Source organism: Grampus griseus, assembly GCF_964374135.1.
Source record: "Grampus griseus genome assembly, chromosome: 21".
In the NCBI taxonomy this organism is placed as follows: domain Eukaryota; kingdom Metazoa; phylum Chordata; class Mammalia; order Artiodactyla; family Delphinidae; genus Grampus; species Grampus griseus.
Genome location: NC_139015.1, coordinates 10497653 through 10517317, shown reverse-complemented (window position 1 = coordinate 10517317; position 19665 = coordinate 10497653). Strand labels below are relative to the sequence as shown.

The 19665-nt window shown below is 53.0% G+C and overlaps 1 protein-coding gene across 1 annotated transcript in view; it reads left to right on the top strand.

Moving 5' to 3' along the window:
- The window catches only part of ARHGEF10 (Rho guanine nucleotide exchange factor 10), a gene marked incomplete at its 5' end in the record, with an annotated part of 88723 nt that overhangs the window by 10162 nt on the left and 58896 nt on the right, over nt 1-19665 (top strand). The window contains 6 exon segments of the mRNA XM_082680255.1: nt 5904-5983; nt 11836-12045; nt 12661-12939; nt 14484-14547; nt 17219-17295; nt 19290-19346. Of these exon segments, the coding sequence (XP_082536381.1) occupies nt 5904-5983; nt 11836-12045; nt 12661-12939; nt 14484-14547; nt 17219-17295; nt 19290-19346 (767 nt within the window).

Genomic DNA, 19665 nt, shown 5'->3' with positions numbered 1-19665 from the left:
GTCCAGGTGTTTAAGGGATGGAAGAGTGAGGGACAGAGAAGGTAAGGGAGAGTGGGGACAGGAGCATTGCCCCGCCCCGCCCCCCCCTTGTCCACCCCTGCCCCCCACAAGTGTTCTTCTGAAAGCAGACCCCGTGTCAGGCACAGTTCTGGGTTTTGTTCCTTATTAGGAGGCCCTAATAAATAATTAAATGCATGTTTTCACCCCATAAAAGTGCAGATTATGGCCTGGGCATCAGCCAAGCTTCCACGTGTTCATTCTTTTGGGCCTGTGTGTCGCGGCCTCTGGTGTTTGCAGGGACAGTGTCTGGGGAGGCTCCAGGGCTGTATCCCCCTCCCGAGCCACGTGGACTCCCCAGGGGGTGGGCACACAGAGAGAGACAGAGAGAGAGACACACACAGAGATACAGAGAGAGAGACAGAGAGGGAGACACACACAGAGATACAGAGACACAGAGAGACAGAGACACGGAGAGACACACACAGAGATACAGAGAGAGAGACACAGAGACACACAGAGAGACAGAGAGACAGAGAGAGAGACACACACACAGAGACACACACACAGAGATACAGAGAGACACACACAGAGATACAGAGAGAGAGACACACACACAGAGACACACAGAGATACAGAGAGAGAGAGACACAGAGAGACACACACAGAGATACAGAGACAGAGACACAGAGAGAGACAGAGAGAGAGACACGGAGAGACAGAGACACAGAGAGACACACACACAGAGATACAGAGACACAGAGACAGAGACACAGAGAGACACACACAGAGATACAGAGAGAGAGACACACAGACACACAGAGATACAGAAACAGACATAGAGAGATACAGAGAGAGAGACAGAGAGAGACAGAGACACAGAGATACAGAGCGACACACACAGAGAGACACACACACAGAGATACAGAGAGACACACAGAGATACAGAGAGACACACAGAGATACACACAGAGAGACACAGATACAGAGAGAGGCACAGAGAGACACACACAGATACAGAGACACACAGAGAGACACACATACAGAGATACAGAGACACACAGAGAGACACACATACAGAGATACAGAGAGACACACAGAGATACAGAGAGACACACAGAGATACACACAGAGAGACACAGATACAGAGAGAGGCACAGAGAGACACACACAGAGATACAGAGACACACAGAGAGACACACATACAGAGATACAGAGACACACAGAGAGACACACATACAGAGATACAGAGAGAGACACAGAGAGGCAGAGAGAGGACATGGAGAGACAGACACAGAGAGACAGAGAGAGGACATGGAGAGACAGAGACACACACACACAGATACAGAGAGAAAGGCACACACAGAGATACAGAGAGAGAGACACAGAGAGACAGAGACACACACACACACCACACACACACGCAGAGGTGCCCGGGAGCTGTTCGCAGGGTGAGTTCGGGTCAGGAGTATGCAGGAGGGGGTTGGTTCATAAAGATTTGCAGTCAGGGCAGCAGGGCCGAGGCAGCACGGGTGTGGGTGGCAGAGTGTGTGCTGCCTGGGGCGGGGAGGGCACGATTCCCAGCCTCCATCCAGGTGAGCACCCCTCCAGGAGTTCAGAGGGGTTGATCCCCTGGACAGGGGACCATTTGGAAAAGATGGTGAGCAGGTGAACATCTGTGGGTTGGATGCTGTGTAATAGCCATTGCCACACGGAATAAATCACTTCTATTCGCTTTTTTCCTTTCTGAGGGGAGGGGAGGAGGCCCCATGGAAGTGGCCTCAGTCTGATGTGAGCAGAGAAACACGGGACCCAGGACACACCCCCAGCGAGGCACCATGTGTGCTCTGCACTCCTGTGCCCTTTGCGGTCCAAATTCGATGAGCACGAAATAGACGTCCCTGACGGCTAAGTTCTGTGCTCGGCTTAGAGAGAAGCTGTGCTTTTCTTTCTTCCCCTCCCTCTCTCCCCGCTCCCTTCCTTCCTTCTTGTTTCTGTGCTTTTCTTTCTTTCCCTCCCTCTCTCCCCGCTCCCTTCCGTCCTTCTCGTTTCTGTGAGCATTATGTCTACTTAAAAATTTATGAAAATGTTCAGTGAAAAGGGTTGGTGTGTTTGGTTTGCCCTGGAGTTTGTTTGGTTAAACTTAGATGGAGCCTTTCCAACAGGATTCATACCGTAAGGTCCTGGGAGCTTTTAGTTTTTCCTTCCTGGATCTCCATGTGGAGACAGAACCTTCCTGACGTGAGGTCGCTGGGAAGCTCGTGGTTTTAGGCAACGGCGGACCCAGCGCCAGCGGCCGTGAGCCATGAGGATTCGTGCGTCCCCCGCATCCCCGGGCTCTGTCCCCGGGCTTGAGGTGCACTGGCTCCCGCTGGGCTCTGAGTGGACCTCCAGCCCTCGTGCGGGACGCTGGGTGCCCCTGACCTACCGCGGCGCAGTCTCTGGTGCGTGGACTCGACGGGTCCCAGCTGGGTGGGTCGGGGGCAGGCTCAGCCTGTAGTCTGTCCACCAACTTTTTGTGACTGGACAGCACGGAGGCCGGGGTGGGAGTTGGGGAACCAACCCCAGTGCTCTCTGCTCCCAGGCCCGTGGCCGCCAGCAGAGATGTCCCTGTCACCTCGGTTCACAGCGAGGAGACCGAGCTCGTCCGGCCGGAGGGTCGGAGCCGAGCAGGGTCTCCCCGGACTGGCTCTCGAGTCCAGGCTCCCAGCCCCCTGCTTACTCGTCATGCTGCTTCTCAGCGGAAAGGACCTTGTGGAGAGCCCACTGCCTTCCACACCCGCAGGACCCAGAGCGTCCCCTGCGCAGGGAATACCTGCTGGGAGGGGCGGCGGGTCCCGTCCCTCAGAGTGTCCACACGTCCACGGTGCTCTCCCTGCAGGTCTGCAGAGACGGCCAAGATACTGGAAACCTCACTGGAGCAAAGACTCAGGCTATTTCCATGAAATTTAAAAAAATCAAGTGACTGGGGCACTTCTGTCGCCGCCCAGGCTCTGAGGCAGAGTCACAGCCGCACTGCAGGGACCATCTCTGTGCCCGTCTCTCCGGGCTGCTGCTTCTACCGCGTGTGTCATCTTTTTGTTGGAAACCACAACCTGGGTGCACAATGAAATCTCTCATTAGGATGCTTAAGTTGGAAAATGGCAGTGATGATCCCCACGGCCCTGCAGCCCAGGTTGGCCTTATTTCCTGCTGCTCGTCTGCTGGGGAGGAGCCTCGTGAAAGCGAGACTTGTCCTCCGTCCCGAGGTCGGTCGTGGGCCGATCGGGCTTCATCCCGTCCCTAAAAACACCTGGAGGGCATCTGGGAGACGGCAGGTGCCCAGTTTCGGGGAGCAGGCTTCCTACGGCTGCTGGGAGGTCCAGGGGCTGAAACTTCAGTGCTGGGTGATGCCTGCGTGGAGTGGAATTCAGATCACGGACACCCAGGCCCTCCACATCCAGAGGCAGATCCTGTGTGTGTGTGTGTGAGCTTCCAGGAAGGCAATTTCCTATGGATGCTGATTTGGGAAGAAAAAACAGTCCCTGAGTGTTGTGGTCTGACTGAAATTCATACGCAGTCACACACACAGACCGAGGCACCAGGGGCCTGGGTTCCGGTCCCAGCTCTGCCTCTGGAGACAAGAGCCGTGCCCTCTCAGCTTCTCACCCTCGGGTAGGACGACGAGGACGGCTGCGAGGTCCATCTTGGCATCCTGGGAGCGCTCTGAGGGTGAGCGGTGGTTGTTTAATAGGATCAGGCATCAGAGTAAGAAAAAGCACAGGCATAGTCTTTCTTTGTTTTGTCCCACACGTTAGCAATGGGAAACGAGAAGTCAATTTGATTCTGTTTTGTGCATTTTCAGTAGAAACAAATAGCATTAATGAGATTTGTCCAGCATGGTTTAAGGTGAGTAAATGACGTGATTGAGAAACCTGAATCTATAAGACACGGAAAGCCACGTGGCCGTCAGGTCCCGCATGGCTCTGCGTCCCACTTGTTCTGGACGAGCCCGGGCAACGTGCCAGCAGTGTCTGCGAGGGACGGTGCTGGGGTCACACAGAGGGGTGCATGGGGCGTGCTCTGCTCTGACGCCCAGCTCCCTGGCAACTTGGGCCCTGTTCTCACCGACCCGGCAGGTCCTCGGACTGCTCTGCATTTGGCTGGTTCGTGCTGGGGGAGTGAGGCAGAGCCTCCGTCCTCAGTCAGTGGTGCGGATGTAAAGTAACGTGGGAGCCCTCATCGCCCCGGGAGCCCCGACCAGTTCCTTCTTCCTCGCTTCCTCCCAGGACAGGGATCGCACTGTCTTCCTCCTGCAGACCCATGTCTGTCCTGCCCAGCAGTGCCTGTGGGGTCCTGGCACCGGGTCCAGGGCCGCCCAGCGGCCCCACCTGCTTCCTTCTTGGGCGTCACCTAAGGCACAGCACTGTGGATGCGGTCCGTGTGTCTGTGTCGTGTCACTGCTGACCTGGCGCCACACGAAGCCGATGTGAATCCAATGGGATGTTAAATTCGCACTCGGGTATTTTGATTTACTTCTTGGGAGAGGACACGGCAGCGGACGTCGCCCCGGTTCTGTGTGCTTCTGAGGCTCCGAATCCTCCTGTCCTCCCTCCTGTTCCTTCCCTGCAGCCCCCGGGTCTCCGTGTGTGTGTGTGTGTGTGTGTGTGTGTGCACTTGCACACATGCACTCACCTCTGTGTGCATGTGTGTACACATGTGTGAGCACGTGTGTGCACTCACCTCTGTGCATGTGTGTGCACGTATGAGCGTGTGTGTGCACTCACCTCTGTGCATGTGTGTGCACGCGTGTGAGCATGTGTGCGTGTGCACACACCTCGGTCACATGGCCGTGCACGTGTGCATGCGTGTCCCCTTGTTGTGACTTCGCAGACCAGGATGTGGGAGGTGTTGGTTGAGGGTTTGTTGACTGAAACGGAAGCAGTCGTTTTACGTTCGCTCTCAGGAGCCGGCATGTCTCCCCGTGGAGAAAGGTTTGGTCGTCCGCTTACTGTTCCAGGTTCTCCGGGACTCGAGTTCCCTGACCCTTGTGGTCTGAACATGTCTGTCGTAAATGGTTTGGAAACCGCACTGCAGTTTCTCTCTGAGAGGGTGAACTGCCTCGGTTGGCGTCACTGAATGTGGTGTGTCGTCCGTGGGGCTAGGGTGTCACTGAGGGGCTTCCCTGGGCCTCATCTGGGACCCTGAGAACCGGGAAGGTGCTTCTGCAAAGTGCGGCTTCCCGAGTGAGGTTTGCTTTCCTGCGACCATTCTGGAAGAATCCAGGCAGGTGTTGGTGGTGTCAACACCCATAACCAGAGACCTTGGTTCACAGGATGCTGAGGGGTGTGGGACCAGCCTTCTCACGGCCTGGCGGTTCACGCTCATTCTTAGACCAGCGTGCGAGGAAACAGGAAGAGCAGAAAAGAGAAAGGAAACAAAGCAGGATGCAGGCATCCGGCCCGGACCCAAGGGTTTACTGACCCGCTGGCTCGAAAGGGCTTGTGGAAACGGTCAGCCTCCTCCTTCATCCTCAGAAACTAATCCTTCACTCAGAACTGTTAAAGATTTAGTTGAAGGAGGAAGAAAAACCATTGGACTTGCGTGTCCATTTCTCCCCTTAGAACATGTGTGAAATTAAGCAGAGAATCAAGGCGTCCTGGGCCGGGCCGGGTCCGGCCATTGAATCCAGCTGCAAAAATCAACCCCTGGCTGCAATTCAAGGTGACGTCAAGACACCGGCGGTCTCCATCTGGCTTTGCCCTGAGTGTTATTTCGAGGCGGTTTGCGGTCCTCACGTCCTTAGATCTTTCGCTGCGGCTATGGATGGAATCTGCGTTTTCCTTCTCTCAGGCTGTCGGCGGGGTGCCCAGAGGCGTCCGGGGCCACCCTCCCCCCGGCCCTGACAGCCTGTTTCATCCTCGCAGGTCCCGGATCCTCCGAGCCCAGGAGCGAGGTGGACGCGGCAGCATGGACCAGCCGGGCCCGCCGGCTCCCTCCCGGGAAGGTAACAGGTTGCAGGCCGGTGGCGGGGCAGGTGAATTGGGGCTGTTTCCCAGGCTCCATGCTCTGGGCATCACTAACCCGCGGCCTCTGGGGTGGGGCCTGGGCTAGGAGCTCCTGGGAGGGAGGAGGGTCTACCCAGGCCCTAGGGGGCGGAGGCCTGGGGGTCCTGGCCGAGCCCCTCCACCCATCCCTGCGGTGCCCACACCAGTGTCTAGGGTCTCCTGTGTTTACTTTCACCCGACCCATCAGAACCCCCTGGAGGTGGTAAGGGGGGTGACGGCCCACTTCAGAGACGAGATTTAGGCCGAACCCTGCGGCCACTGGCCACCTGCCAGCGGAGCTTAAGGCAGCCTCCTTGTCGGCTCCCTCCAGGTCTGCCAGGGGTTCTGGGGCCTGTTTCTGGGCCGCAGTTTGATCTGAGTGTGAGTGGCTGGCCTTTGAGGTCTTCCAGGCTAGACCCGACTTTGACTGTTTGAACTGAAAGCGAGACAGACCAACACCGCTCACCACTTTTCATCCCCGTCAAGGAGGTGATGCCCAGACGATGCCGGGCAGCGTGGCCTCTCGGGGACAGGCCTGGGGTCCCCACGGCCCCCTGTGCGCTGGGCTGTCTCCTGGTGCTGGCCGCACGCTCCCGAGTGTGGCCCGGGCAGTGGGCTCCCTCCTACCCCCCGACTGCCCTCCCGCCCTTTCCTTCCTGGCCTTTCACTGAAACCAGCCGTCGCTGTCTTCTGTGCCGTTTCGCTGTTTCCATGGGGCACCAGCACCCTTGGCACCCACGCAGGATAGGGAGCTGCCGGGCTCCGAGGTGCTCAGGGGGCGTCGGCTATTGGGGGCATCAGAATACAAAAGGCAGGCCCAGAAGCACCTGCACCTGGTTTTTAGGACTGTGGGTGACGTGCGCGCTGCTCAAACCTGGTGGCAGGTGCGTTGTCCTTCCAGGACACAGGGTCTGCTTTCCGCAGAGGAGGCCACGCCTTCCCGCCCAGCTCTCGGCAAACGCCCGGTGTCCGCCGGTGCCCACCCCCCAGGGGCTCGGCCTCCCAGTCACGCCCCGAGCTCTGCAGAAACGCCCGTCCACCTTCACCCCCGGAGGCACCTCTGCGCTTGGTCCGGGAGGAGAGGGCCTGGCCCAGCAGCACCGCGTCCTGGCGGGCGGGCCTGCAAGCCTGGGACAGACCTCGGCCCAGAGCGCATGGCCAGACGCCTGGGCACCGCGAGGTGGCAGCCAGGCCTGTGCGGGGACTCAGCTGGCAGGAGGCCGCGTCCGAGGTCCAGCCGCAGGGATGAGATGCTCAGGCCTGTCTGCTGAGAGGGCAGCTTACATGTTCTGCCGGCGGGAAAAGCAGAGAAGAGAGAAGACGGTACCTGTGTGGGGTGGAGGCTGATTGCGGTGATGATTTCACAGAGCACAGGTGGATCAAATCATCCAGTCCTGCGTCATAAATACACAGTTTTTATGTGTCACTCATGCCTCAATAAAGACGGAAGAGGACGGGTGCAGAGAGCGAAGGGTCCCTCGGGGGGCTGGAGGGGCGCTGAGGGCCGAGCAGAGTTCACCGCCCTTTCCCACGAGCGCTGTCCGTCCTCTCCCCGCAGTGGCCCGCTTGCCCCCCCCCACCCCTTGCTGCTCCAGCACCAGGTGCTCCTGGGCCCTGCTCGCCTGCTGTCTTCACGGTCGCGAGCGAGTCTCACCGGCAAGGCCTGTCGCTCCCGGGGCACAGCCAGTCCTGCCAGGCTGTTCACGGGTGATTCCCCCGACCCTGTCCCCAGGCAGGGCCCCTCTTAGCTGGGAGGTGACTCGCAGCTGGGAGAAGGTGGGACCTTCTACGTGGACCACCTTCTACATGGGCCGCCTGGGAGGTTTCCTCTGGGGAGCCTGGGGAGGTCCCACCGACGTGGGGTGTTGAGGATGCCGGGAGAGGACCAGCTCCATCTCCCCGGGCTGATGGCTGTTTCCTGGTTGACAGCCCAGGGCTAAGACCACGATTTAAACATGTTAGTACCATGCCTTAAACATGATTATACTCTGATACAAGATTTTCTGGGTAGTTAACACTTGTGACGATTAGCAATGGGCATAACAGCCTGGCATCGTTTTTGATGATTCAGTGATGCTTTAGGTATAATTTCCCCCATTGTGAAAATGAAACTGTCCTCTTAAAAAGTCCGTTGAGGGACTTCTCCGGTGGCGCAGTAGATAAGAATCCACCTGCCAATGCAGGGAACACGAGTTCGAGCCCTGGTCCAGGAAAATCCCACATGCTGTGGAACAACTAAGCCCGTGCGCCACAACTACTGAGCCTGCACTCTAGAGCCCGTGAGCCACAACTACTGAGCCCGCATGCCGCAGCTACTGAAGCCCTCATGCCTAGAGCCTGTGCTCCGCAACAAGAGAAGCCACCGCATGGAGAAGCCCGAGCACCGCAGCAAAGAGTAGCCCCCACTCGCCGCAACTAGAGAAAGTCCATGCGTAGCAACAAAGACCCAACGCAGCCAAAAATAAATAAAATTAAATCTTAAAAAAAAAAATTCCCTTGAACATGACAGAGGGGCTGGAAATCACTGGGGTCCGTTCTCCCCAGCACCACTGGGACACTTGTGTTTGCATCTGTTCTCTGTCTTTTCCTTCATATTACTTTTCTGCATCATTGCAGCCATTGAATTTACATTTTTAAGATTGTTGAGTATACATTTTTATGTCATACTTGAAACTTTACAAGTATTTTCCGTGTCACCACATAGCTTTCACAACAGTGGCTGCATAGTGTCCTGTGCACAGTGTCATAACGTGTTCAGGTGAGGTAACGCTATCCATGTCCATTGTTACCTGTCATCAGGCACCTGTGCCTTTTCCAGAAACTTCCTTGGCGACAAGTCAAATCGTCCGGGTAAAGTGGGATTTGGGAGGAGGTGGGGTGTGGCGGAGAAGCCTGCGGCTTCGAGGGTTTTGCACACAGCTGCTCGGGTTTGAGCGTGGTCCCTGAGGTGCGCGAGCGGATGACCGGGGGTATGTGTGCATCTCTCCAGGCCTCGGTTTCCTTCTCCTTTGGGATAACAGCTGGAGCAGCCCCGCCCTCAGGAGGTAACATCCATAAAGCTCTTAGAGGCGGGGCCCCTGGAGGCTCTCAGAGAAGAGCTCCGGGATGTAAACACTGTATTACAAGATGGTCCAGGATGTCTCAGGATGCAGAACTCAACACTTTGATGATGGTAAAGTCACTACCAGCTAAAGCTTTTCTATAATTAATAGCAAAACGAAAGAAAAGTGAGTCATGGTGGGGAAAGGAAGTCAGCAATGTCACCATGTTCCTGCTGCTTCGGGACCGTCCTCACCAGGTGCCCGGTGACGGTGACGAGCTCGGGCAGAAGTGGACAGCGGGTGGCATGCCAGCGGGTGACAGGGGGCGGCATTGTTCCGCCACCCTGCTGCCCTGGGACCTGGTCCCAGCTGTGACACGCAGAGCCTAGAGGCAGCAGAGGACGGGCTGTGAATAGCCCCTTGTTGGTGGGGCTGTATGCAGCCTGTTGCTTCTTAAAGCTCTCCTTCATAACAGTAAGAGGAATTAAGAAACAAATGCCTTCATTTGAAATAAAGAGAAGCATATCTCGGGTTCAGCTTGCATATTATAATCAGCTATGGTCTTACAAGCCCCAGGAACAACATGCCTAGCTCCGATCTCTGAATTTACAAATACTCTTTTATTTTTTTCCCTTAATGTGTTAATTTGTGGCATATCTTTAAAAGGTGTTAATGGGTTTTCAGCTGTCCTGGAGGGTTGTCTGCTCACAGAGGAGGGATGACCCCTGCGGCCAGCGCTCTCCCACTGGGAGTGCCAGGGACCCCAGCCAGCCCATCCTGATTCCCGGGGTTCCTGGTCAGTTGTGTGGACTGTGGCCTTTGGTCCTAACTTCTGCCAGGAGTTGCGGGCTGCCGGGCTGGGCTGGGACTGATGGATTCCCTCCCCCACCCCACCCCGCTTTCCCTGCAGCTGCCGCCTCTTTCTCTCCTTTTTTTTGCTAAATCATTAGGTACTCAGTTTATTCACTGAAGTCAACCGGCGAACACATATTAGAGCAAAAAATCTCTGAAACAGGGCTTCCCTGGTGGCGCAGTGGTTGAGAGTCCGCCTGCCGATGCAGGGGACACGGGTTCGTGCTCCGGTCCGGGAAGATCCCACATGCCGTGGAGCGGCTGGGCCCGTGAGCCATGGCTGCTGAGCCTGCGCGTCCGGAGCCTGTGCTCCGCAACGGGAGAGGCCACAGCAGTGAGGCCCGCGTACCTCAAAAAAAAAAATAAAAAAAATAAAAAAAATCTCTGAGACAGAAAAATAAAATTTTCCAGAATGTTTTCTAAATACAGTTGTCATCATTTCCTTAAATTCACGTTTGCCAAATACACGTGACAGGGAAATAATACCAATTAAATACCCTGACAAAAGTGAAGGGGAAAAAGTAGCTTATGTTTTGACTTAGTAACAACAAATCATGCCGGGCAGTGTTGAGATTCTCGAGAGCACGGACTCCGAACTACATGCTGGGGTTTTCTCTTGTCAAACCTCTTGTTTGAGATTATATCGCACAACTGCCAGACTTTGAGAATTAGATAAAATATACCTACAAGTGAATTTATGAAAATTGTTAGAAAAAAGCTTTACAATATCTCGCACTAAATGGGCTCTAAAATATCTGGGAGGGGACAGAATGAAACATGAGCCGTGGGACCTGAGACACAGGCTCTCCCGTGACCACCTTCACCCATTTCTTTTTAGAACAAAACATTTGTAAGTGTAATTTATTTAGTATTTATATACATAATGTAGAGAAAACTAAGATAGACACAGAGGATTTTAATGCCATTTCACATTTTAATTCCAGCATGTGCATTTTTTTTTCCTGAAAAAGATTTTTAAAGAAAGTCACCCCCTAGTGATTTGAGATTATGGCAGGAACAATGTTCTGATCCTTTAAATTCAACTGACTTTTTTTTTTTTCTTTTAAAAGTCTGCATGAGGGATCTTATTGTTTGTCATGTAAAAACCCTTATATCAGCAAATCCTTGCATCCCCTCTCACTTTCCCCCAAAGAAAGCAGTGTTGGAAAGAATTCTCATGACCAAGGTGACACAGGTAGCTCACAGCTGTGGATTTTAACCGTGAGGACGGTACGCAGCCCGCCGGCATGAACAGAAGGGATGAAATCATACTGATCGCGTAGGAACTTCTGAGTTACACGTTGCTCCTCGCCTGGTGGTTTATTTAATGTTATTCCAAGTTGATTTTTACGAATGGGGTTCTCAGTCCAGGTGTAAAGTGTGGGAAGTGCTTTTTCTCTTCCTTTCTGTCTCTCCTGCTTTTTTCTTTCCAGACTGTGAGTTGTGGGTCCTTTTGAGAGGAAAGCCAGATCGCTGCCCCAAAGCCTGATGGCACGAACTCTCCCCAGTAGAAAGGCAGTGGGTCAGGGCTTCCCTGGTGGCGCAGTGGTTGGGAGTCCGCCTGCCGATGCAGGGGACGCGGGTTCGTGCCCCGGTCCGGGAAGATCCCACATGCCGCGGAGCGGCTGGGCCCGTGAGCCATGGCCGCTGAACCTGCGTATCCGGAGTTTGTGCTCCGCAACGGGAGAGGCCACAACAGTGAGAGGCCCGCGTACCCTAAAAAAAAAAAAAAAAAAAAAATAGGCAGTGGGCCAGCCCGGCGGGGGATGCGGGGAGGGCGTGTCCTGGCGCCGCCAGCACCTCCGGGTGCCCATCTGGGTGCTCATCGCTGGCTGACTTTGGCTGCGGTGTGTTTTGGAGCGTGGAGGCCGTTTTCCCGGTAACGCTAACACTGTGGTTTACGTTACTTTAAACTTCAGAGAATGAAGTCAAGTACGACACTAACAACAATGAGGAAGAGGAGGGGGAACAGCTGGATCTCGACGGCGCAGATGAAGCTCCAGAAGCAGACAGACGGGCTCCGGGCGCCCCCGAGGCCCGGGACACGGGAGCAGACAGCCCCGCGGCCAACACCACCATCCCCGCCGCCAACACCACCATCCCCGCCACCAGCACCGCGGCCGGATCAGGTGCGTCCTCGGGCCACCCAGGGACCAGCCGGCCCACCTGTGGGTTGGAACGTCCTGGGGAAGGTGGGGTCCGGGAGCCCGAGATGTGTGATGTTTCTGTGATACGGTGTGAACTGAAATGACTTAACTCAAGTTTGGCCGAGATTCTCTTATTTGTTTTCTATTTTCCGTGATTTTCAGTCTTGTCTACCTACCTTTCTATTTATATTTTGGAGGAAACAGGTATTGTTATTTTCTGATAAAAATGGCCTCACCAGTTTGTCACTGTGTTGCATAAAACATTTTTTCAAAATAATGCTGTTTGAGATGAAATGTAGAAGTTTAATTTATATTTTAAAATTTGGGGGTGGAGTTGGTGACTTTTATTCACTCACCGATGGTCTGGTTGGGACCGTCCCCACCTCTCCACGTGGTTAGTGACCCCCCCGCTTCTGGCAGCGTGTCACCCATTCGCCTCATTGGAGGAGCCTCCCTGGGCTCAGCCAGGCTGCGTGCCCCGCCTCCGAGGTCGCGCTGACCCCACCGATGCCCCAAAGGACAGTGCTTCCAGGCCTGGGGTGTGTCGGCCGTGCCCTTGACGGCCGGGTGTCTGCCACGGGCTCCTCTCACCCTCAGGACACGAAAATGGCACGGGAGCAGACACAGACGCCCTGGCGGAACCGCTGAGACCCGGGGTCCCGACGAGAGTCAACCCCTACTCCGTCATCGACATCACGCCCCTCCATGAGGACCAGCCGCCGCCTCCGGACCTGGAGGCCGAGGGGGAGGGAGGGGGCCTGCACGTGCCCAGCGGGTACTCGGTGCCTGTGCCCTGCGGCTACGCCGTGCCCTCCGGCCTGCCCCTGCTGCTGCCTGCCTACTCCAGCCCTGCCCTCACCCCCGTGGGCCCCGCAGGTAGCGTTGCCACACCTGTGCCTCACCTGGCGGGGCGGCGGGGTTGGGGGGGAGGGCAGAAGGTGCTCTCCGTCTCTCAGGGCAGACGGCCCACCTGGGGCGTGTGTGTGCGTGTGCGTGCGTGTGTAGCAGGCACACTGAGGACCCGGGAGAGGGGCAGGAGTCGGGAGAATCAGGAGGTTCCTCAGGAAGCCGGGCAGGTGCAGGGAGCCTGTCCCCGTACCTGTGATATTGGCTGTCGGGGGCCGGGGTGCTGAGGGGGACCAGCTCCGTGACTGGGGTTTTGGTTCAGTGAGTCACGGCTTTCACCTCCACTTAGCGGGAAGAAGCAGGCGTGTAGCTTCGAGGACGTGGTTTACACAGCCGCCTCCGTCGTCTTCGCAGATGCCCCTTGGCTGCATTGTTTCAGCATCAGCTGTTTCTGCAGGGCTTCAGTTTTTAGGTTTAAAGGGAGAGTGTGTGTCTCCCCGAAAGTCACATGTTGAAACCTAACCCCCAAGGTGACGGTGTCAGGAGTGATGAGGTCATGAGGATGGACCCCCACGCATAGGTTCAGGGCCCTGATAAAGGACCCCAGAGAGCCCCCAGCCCTTCCTCCAAGTGAGGACGCAGAGAAGATGGTCTATGAACCTCATAGAGGGACCTATGCTGAGGGACCTCAGCAGACACCGCACCTGCCAGCGCCTTGACCTTGCGCGTCCAGCCTCCAGGTTGTCCATAAGCTGCGCAGGCTGCGGTGCTTTGTGGGAGCAGCCGGGGCCCGAGTGTGCAGCTCACCGTTGTCCCGGCCGAAGCCCGTGGGCAGTTGCCACTCCCTCCTCGCCTCCCACCCCCTGCACGTCCAGGTCAGGAGGGCAGCTGAAGACACAAACCATCCCTCCTCTGGAGAAGTGCAGTCGGTTCTGTTCAGAATGAGCCCAGTAAAGGCATCTCGGCTGAGTTTTCCCTTCTCTCACCTGCTCTGCTTCCATATTCTGTGCTGGGACACACCGTGAGGACTGTCCCAGGTGTGGACGTCCTGATGGGCAGGAGTAGCCCCGAGGACATTGGCGTCACAGAAGCATGAGCAGGACATATTTGTGTGAAATTTCAGTAAGAGGGTTCTTTCCTTCCCAGTTAAGACAGTTGAGGAAAACAGGGAGTTTGGTTGTCAGATATCACCAACTTCAGTACTTCTTTCTTGAGAATCTTTTGAGCTTGTCACGTAGACACATTTTCAAGTAAATCACAATTGCAAATTCCCATGAAAACTTAAGAAACAGGAGATAATTAGGGTGTTTCTCTAGCTTGGTTTCTTTGGGCACCGTTGTATTTCAGGTAGTTTCATAAGACCTTTGGGTGTCACTCTTCATCATAATCCTATTTTGAATACGTTTGATCTAAAAACTGAAAATCTTAAATCTGTCGGTTGATCATCTTCACAATAAGGTAAACTTCTCATTGATAAGAAAGGAAAATATGAAACCATTTTGAGGATAAAAAGCAACTTCCTCAACATTTCTTTTGGGCGTAAGACAATGTGAACTTCTTCTTTTTCCTGGCAGAGACACAGGAAGGAGCAGAAGACAGCCAGTTGAATTCCTTGAGTTCTGAGGATCCAACAAACAGGTATCTTTACTAATTCCGCGGATGTTCTGAGTCCCTGACCTTCTCCTGAAACGTCGTGCGCAGTGATTCCGAGGCTCTTACTGCCCAGGCCCCTCCCCCACCCCGTGGTCCTTCTGTCCTCCGTACCCTCTCCCCTCTCACCCAGGGACCCCAGATCGGGTCTTCCTGAACACCAGGACTCTTTAAGACGTTAACATTATGCTTTGCAGAAAAAGAGAAAACTGCGGGTCCACAGCCACAGAGAGCTGGATGACGCGCCACTCCCGTCTCCCTGCCAGAGACGTTCAGAGTACTTAACCTTGTAAAGGTTCTCAGAATCCCGAGGGGGAGAAAGGATCTTTAACTTTGTCTAACCCAGCTTTCATCTACAATTCTTGAAACTAACTTGATTATAAGTCTTTCTTTCACGCCACTTGCCTTCACAAATGCTGTTGCATCTGCTCGAAATTCCCAGGAAAATCCCCTCCCCTAGGCAAACTCCTACTCACCCTTCAAAACCCAGCTTAAATGTCTCGTTTCATGAAACTGTCCTCCTCTGCGCTTCCAGAGCTGTGTGCACGCACCTGCATTGTGCTCTGCTTTGTGCTCTCACTGTTATTTCTGTGTCCCTTTCTGCTACTAGATTGAATTCTTCAAAGACAAAGACCAGGTTTTACCAAGTCTTAGAGCACCTACCCCCTAGCATGGGAACATGCTTGGTGCATGGTAGGTGTGTTTATTTTTTTGTTTTTAAACGGCTCTATCGAGTTATAATTCCCATACCATAGTACATTTCACTTATTTAAAGTGGACCATTCTGTGGGTTTTGGTATATTGCATTATTCGTTTTAAAATTGTGGCAAAAATATATACCATAAAATTTGCCATTTTAACCATTTTAAAGTTTAAAATCTGGTGGCATTAAATACATTTACATTGTTGTGCAATCATCACCACTATCTACTTTTGAAACTTTTTCATCGTCTCGAACAGAAACCCTACCCACAATCCCCCCTCTTCCCAGCTCCTGTAACCTTTATTCTGCATTCCGTCTCTATGAATTTGCCTACTCTAGGTAACTCATATAATTGGAATTGTACAGTATTTGTCCTTTTGTGTCTGGTTCATTTCACTCGGCATCGTGTTTTCCAGGTTCATCCGTATTGCAGTGTATGTTGGAATTTCCTTCCTGTTTAAGGCTCAGTAATATTCCATTGTGTGTATATACCACATTTTGTTTATCTACCCATCTACTGATGGACACTTGGTCATTTCCACCTTTTGGCTACTGTAAATAACGCTGCTGTGAAGGTTGGTGTACAGGTATCTGTTCAGGTCCCTGCTCTCAATTCCTTTGGGTACATACCTAGGAGTGGAATTGCTGGATCACACAGTAATCCTATGTTTAACTTCCTGAGGAACAGCCAAACTTTTTTCCATCACAGCTGCACCATTTTACATTCCCACTGGCTGTGTGTGAGGGCTCCAATTTTTCCAAGCTTACTAAACGTATTTCCTGCTTTTCAAAATCATCGCCATCCTGGTGAGTGTGAAGTGGTACCTCGTGGTGGTTTTGATTTGTGTTTCCTTGATGACTAATGATGTTGAGCATCTTTTCATGTGCTTATTGGCCATTTGCATGTCTTCTTTGGAGAAATGTTATTCAAGTCCTTTTGCCCATTTTTGAATTGGGTTTGTTGTTGTTGGGTTGTAGGTTTTTTTTTTTTTTTTTCCTGCGGTATGCGGGCCTCTCACTGTTGTGGCCTCTCCCGTTGCGGAGCACAGGCTCCGGACGCGCAGGCCCAGCGGCCATGGCTCACGGGCCCAGCCGCTCCGTGGCACGTGGGATCTTCCCGGACCGGGGCACGAACCCGTGTGCCCTGCATCGGCAGGCGGACTCTCAACCACTGCGCCACCAGGGAAGCCCCGGTTGTAGGTATTTTTTTATATAGGCTCAATATTAAACCCCTATCAGATAAGTGATTCATGAATTTTCTCCCTTTCTGTGGGTTGTCTTTTCATTCTCTTGGTAGTGTCCTTTGAGGCACAAAAGTTTTTAATTTTGTTGAAGCCCCGTTTATCTATTTTTTCATATTATTTCCTGTGTTTTTGGTGTCCTGTCCAATAAATCATTGGCAAGACCAGTGTCCTGAAGCTTTTTCATCCTTTACTTCTGAGAGTTTTATAATTGTAGCTCTTAAGCCTGGTGGGGGGTGTGTTCTGTAGAGGTCTGGTGGGTCCAGTTGGTCGGTAGCGCTGTTTACATCCTCTGTTTCCTTATTGATCTCCTGCCTGGTTTTTCTATCCAATATTGAAAGTGCTGTACTGAAGTCTGCCCTGTTGCTGGAACTGAGAGGCCCAAGTCTCACTTGGGTGTGTCCGTACAACCCAGCATCCTTTGGGGCACATAGTGGACCCTCTGCAAGATCTGAGAAACAGGAGGACGAGTCAGGCCTCTTGGGACAGGGACTGCATTTCTTCATGTCTCGTTGCACTGGTTGCTGTGCTAGACATGTGGTGTGTGTGTGGTAGGCATTCAAATGCACTTATTTATCCATGGTTGTGGAGGAAATCTTGAACCTGGTGTATCCTGTAATGCTACCTGGGAAAGTGCCCAATTTGCATGCACAGTGACTTTTTAATCACTGGAGGGATTCTCAACATCCTGATGTTCTGGTGTGTTTTCTTTAAGCGAAGGTCCAGTCCATAAGGAGGACAGTGCCCTCGCCCGGTGGGTTGCAGATCCGGCGAATACAGCCTGGATGGAAAGTGAGTACCACGGCCTCCGGGAGCCTGGAGGGCCACCCCCGAGCCCCCCGGGGACAGTGCGTATCTGTCAGCCTCAGCCAGTTATTCTCCTGTCCTGTGTCCATTCACCTGAAGTACTGACCAGAGCTGACTGCGTAGATGCTTCCCCAGGGCCCCGTGAAGCTGTCCCTTCGTCTCCCATCAGATCATCTCCGCTGTCTGCATCCCAGCATCTCCCTCTTCCTGATTGACTCTTTCTAGTACAGGTCTTGGTTTTTGTCATAAAAGTTAGAGATCTGGGGACTGAGGCATGAACAAGGCATTGTTTCTTGTGATCCCCAAAGAGGTGATTTCTCATGGTACCATTTTAAAGAGGGAGTGGTAGATGCTTCAGCCAGGCCACTGACCAGATGGTGCAGAAGACCTTCTGTTCCATGTGTGGTGTAGAAAGCAGAGCTAATTCTGTTTTTTATTATTTTTTTTAAAGTGAGGCTTTTCTAATTATCCCTTTTACTATCCACTGGCTCACTAATTTCTGTGTAATCATCTTATATGATTGACTTACAAGGTAGAACCATCTTAATCTCCTAATTATTAAATTCTCCCCTGGAATGTTTCATTCTGGCTTTAATTATGACATTGCCAAAACAAACAACTCAGCATAAGTAGATGCTTCTGCTAGGGGGCTATTACCTCTGGATCATTACAGGATTAAGTTGTCACCTCATTATCCTCAAGCAATTTTATTTCCCAAGTAAAATCTGACGTTCTCCCATGACTCGTTTTTTTTTGTTTTGTTTTTTTTTGCGGTACGCGGGCCTCTCACTGCAGTGGCCTCTCCCATTGCGGAGCACAGGCTCCAGGCGCGCAGGCTCAGCGGCCATGGCTCACGGGCCCAGCCGCTCCGCGGCATGTGGCATCTTCCCGGACCGGGGCACGAACCCGCGTCCCCTGCATCGGCAGGCGGACTCTCAACCACTGCGCCACCAGGGAAGCCCCATGACTCGTTTTTATTAGTAGAACAGCTGTATTTGAAAGTAAGGTCTGTACATCAACAGCCCCCCACACTGCCTAACGGGGGTGCAAATACCGTGGTCGCAGTCGAGGAACATTATTCCGGGACAGCAAGCCTCTCTGACGTGGGAGCTTGAGCGCAGCACGAGAAGCAGCTGGGTCCTGGGAATGTGGGGAGGGGACGGTGGCCGCACGTCAGAGGAGGGCGAGGCTGTATTTATGTCATTTTGGCTTGCGTTCTTAGTAACCAGTCACCTTCGTGGGTTCCAGGACGGAGGACCCTATAGTTTGGTTGGCTTCCCTGTAGAGCATGGAGCTCTTACGAATATGTGCATGAACTTCAAACCCCATTGCTCTCCTGTAGGACCACTGACACGCACACGGAGTATCTGCCCGTGGAGGATCCCTCCTTTTTTTTTTTTTTTTTTTTAAAGAAAACACCTTACAGTTTCCTAGGATGCTAACGTTTCACGTAATGCAGTTTGAGAGGTTTTGTCCTCAAAGCTCAGCATTTTTATACGTGCGTGTGGCCACGTTTCAGCTGCAGGGGTGAAAAATGAGATGAAGCTATCGGTTGATTTTGAAGCTTCCTACCCGACAGCAGCAGTGAAGCTGTCCCTTTGTTTCTGAGACTGCACGCCACCTTTGTAATTTTTGTGTATCAGAACACATCAACTGCATAAAGTTAAAAATGTTTATACAGAGCCATGTAGAGACGTGCAATTGAATGCAAAATAATGGAATAAATTGGCTTGGAGACCGTAAAACTCCTGTTGGATACATTTCACAACCGCTTCGTTTAGAGATGTCCTTCCATCCCAAGGAAGTGTTCTGCCCTAAAAACAGCGCTCATGCTTTGGTAAGGCCCCACGAGTCATCCTTACCATAACACTAACTTCTCGAGTAGCCGTAATATCACAGGAGTCTGTAGCTCCGTGAAGTGCAGGACGTTCTCCCTGGGTCGGGGTCGGTTTTTAAAGTTCCCCTTCCTTTTCTTCCAGATCCGGAAGAAGCCATTTATGATGACGTGCCGAGAGAAAATTCAGACTCTGAGCCAGGTTTGATTTTTGTCTGGGCTGGAGTTTTATGAGATGCACTTTACCGTCATTCCCTCTGGATGTAGGCGGGCAGGCAGAAACCTTAGGTGCACAGCTCTGTGTGTCTGTAATCACGTTTCGTAAGGTTACGGTGTCTCACCGATGTTGTGTGGTACAATTTCGTGTGTGCACGTGTTTATATCCCAGCCCTCAAGGTAGGGTAATTTTCTCAGTTATCCTAAAAAGAAACAGGAGGAGTTAAAGATGGGAAAAATATGAGTGGAAAGGGAAGAAACATGGAGGCTTGAAGGGCCGGCATGTCTCTAATAAATGATATACA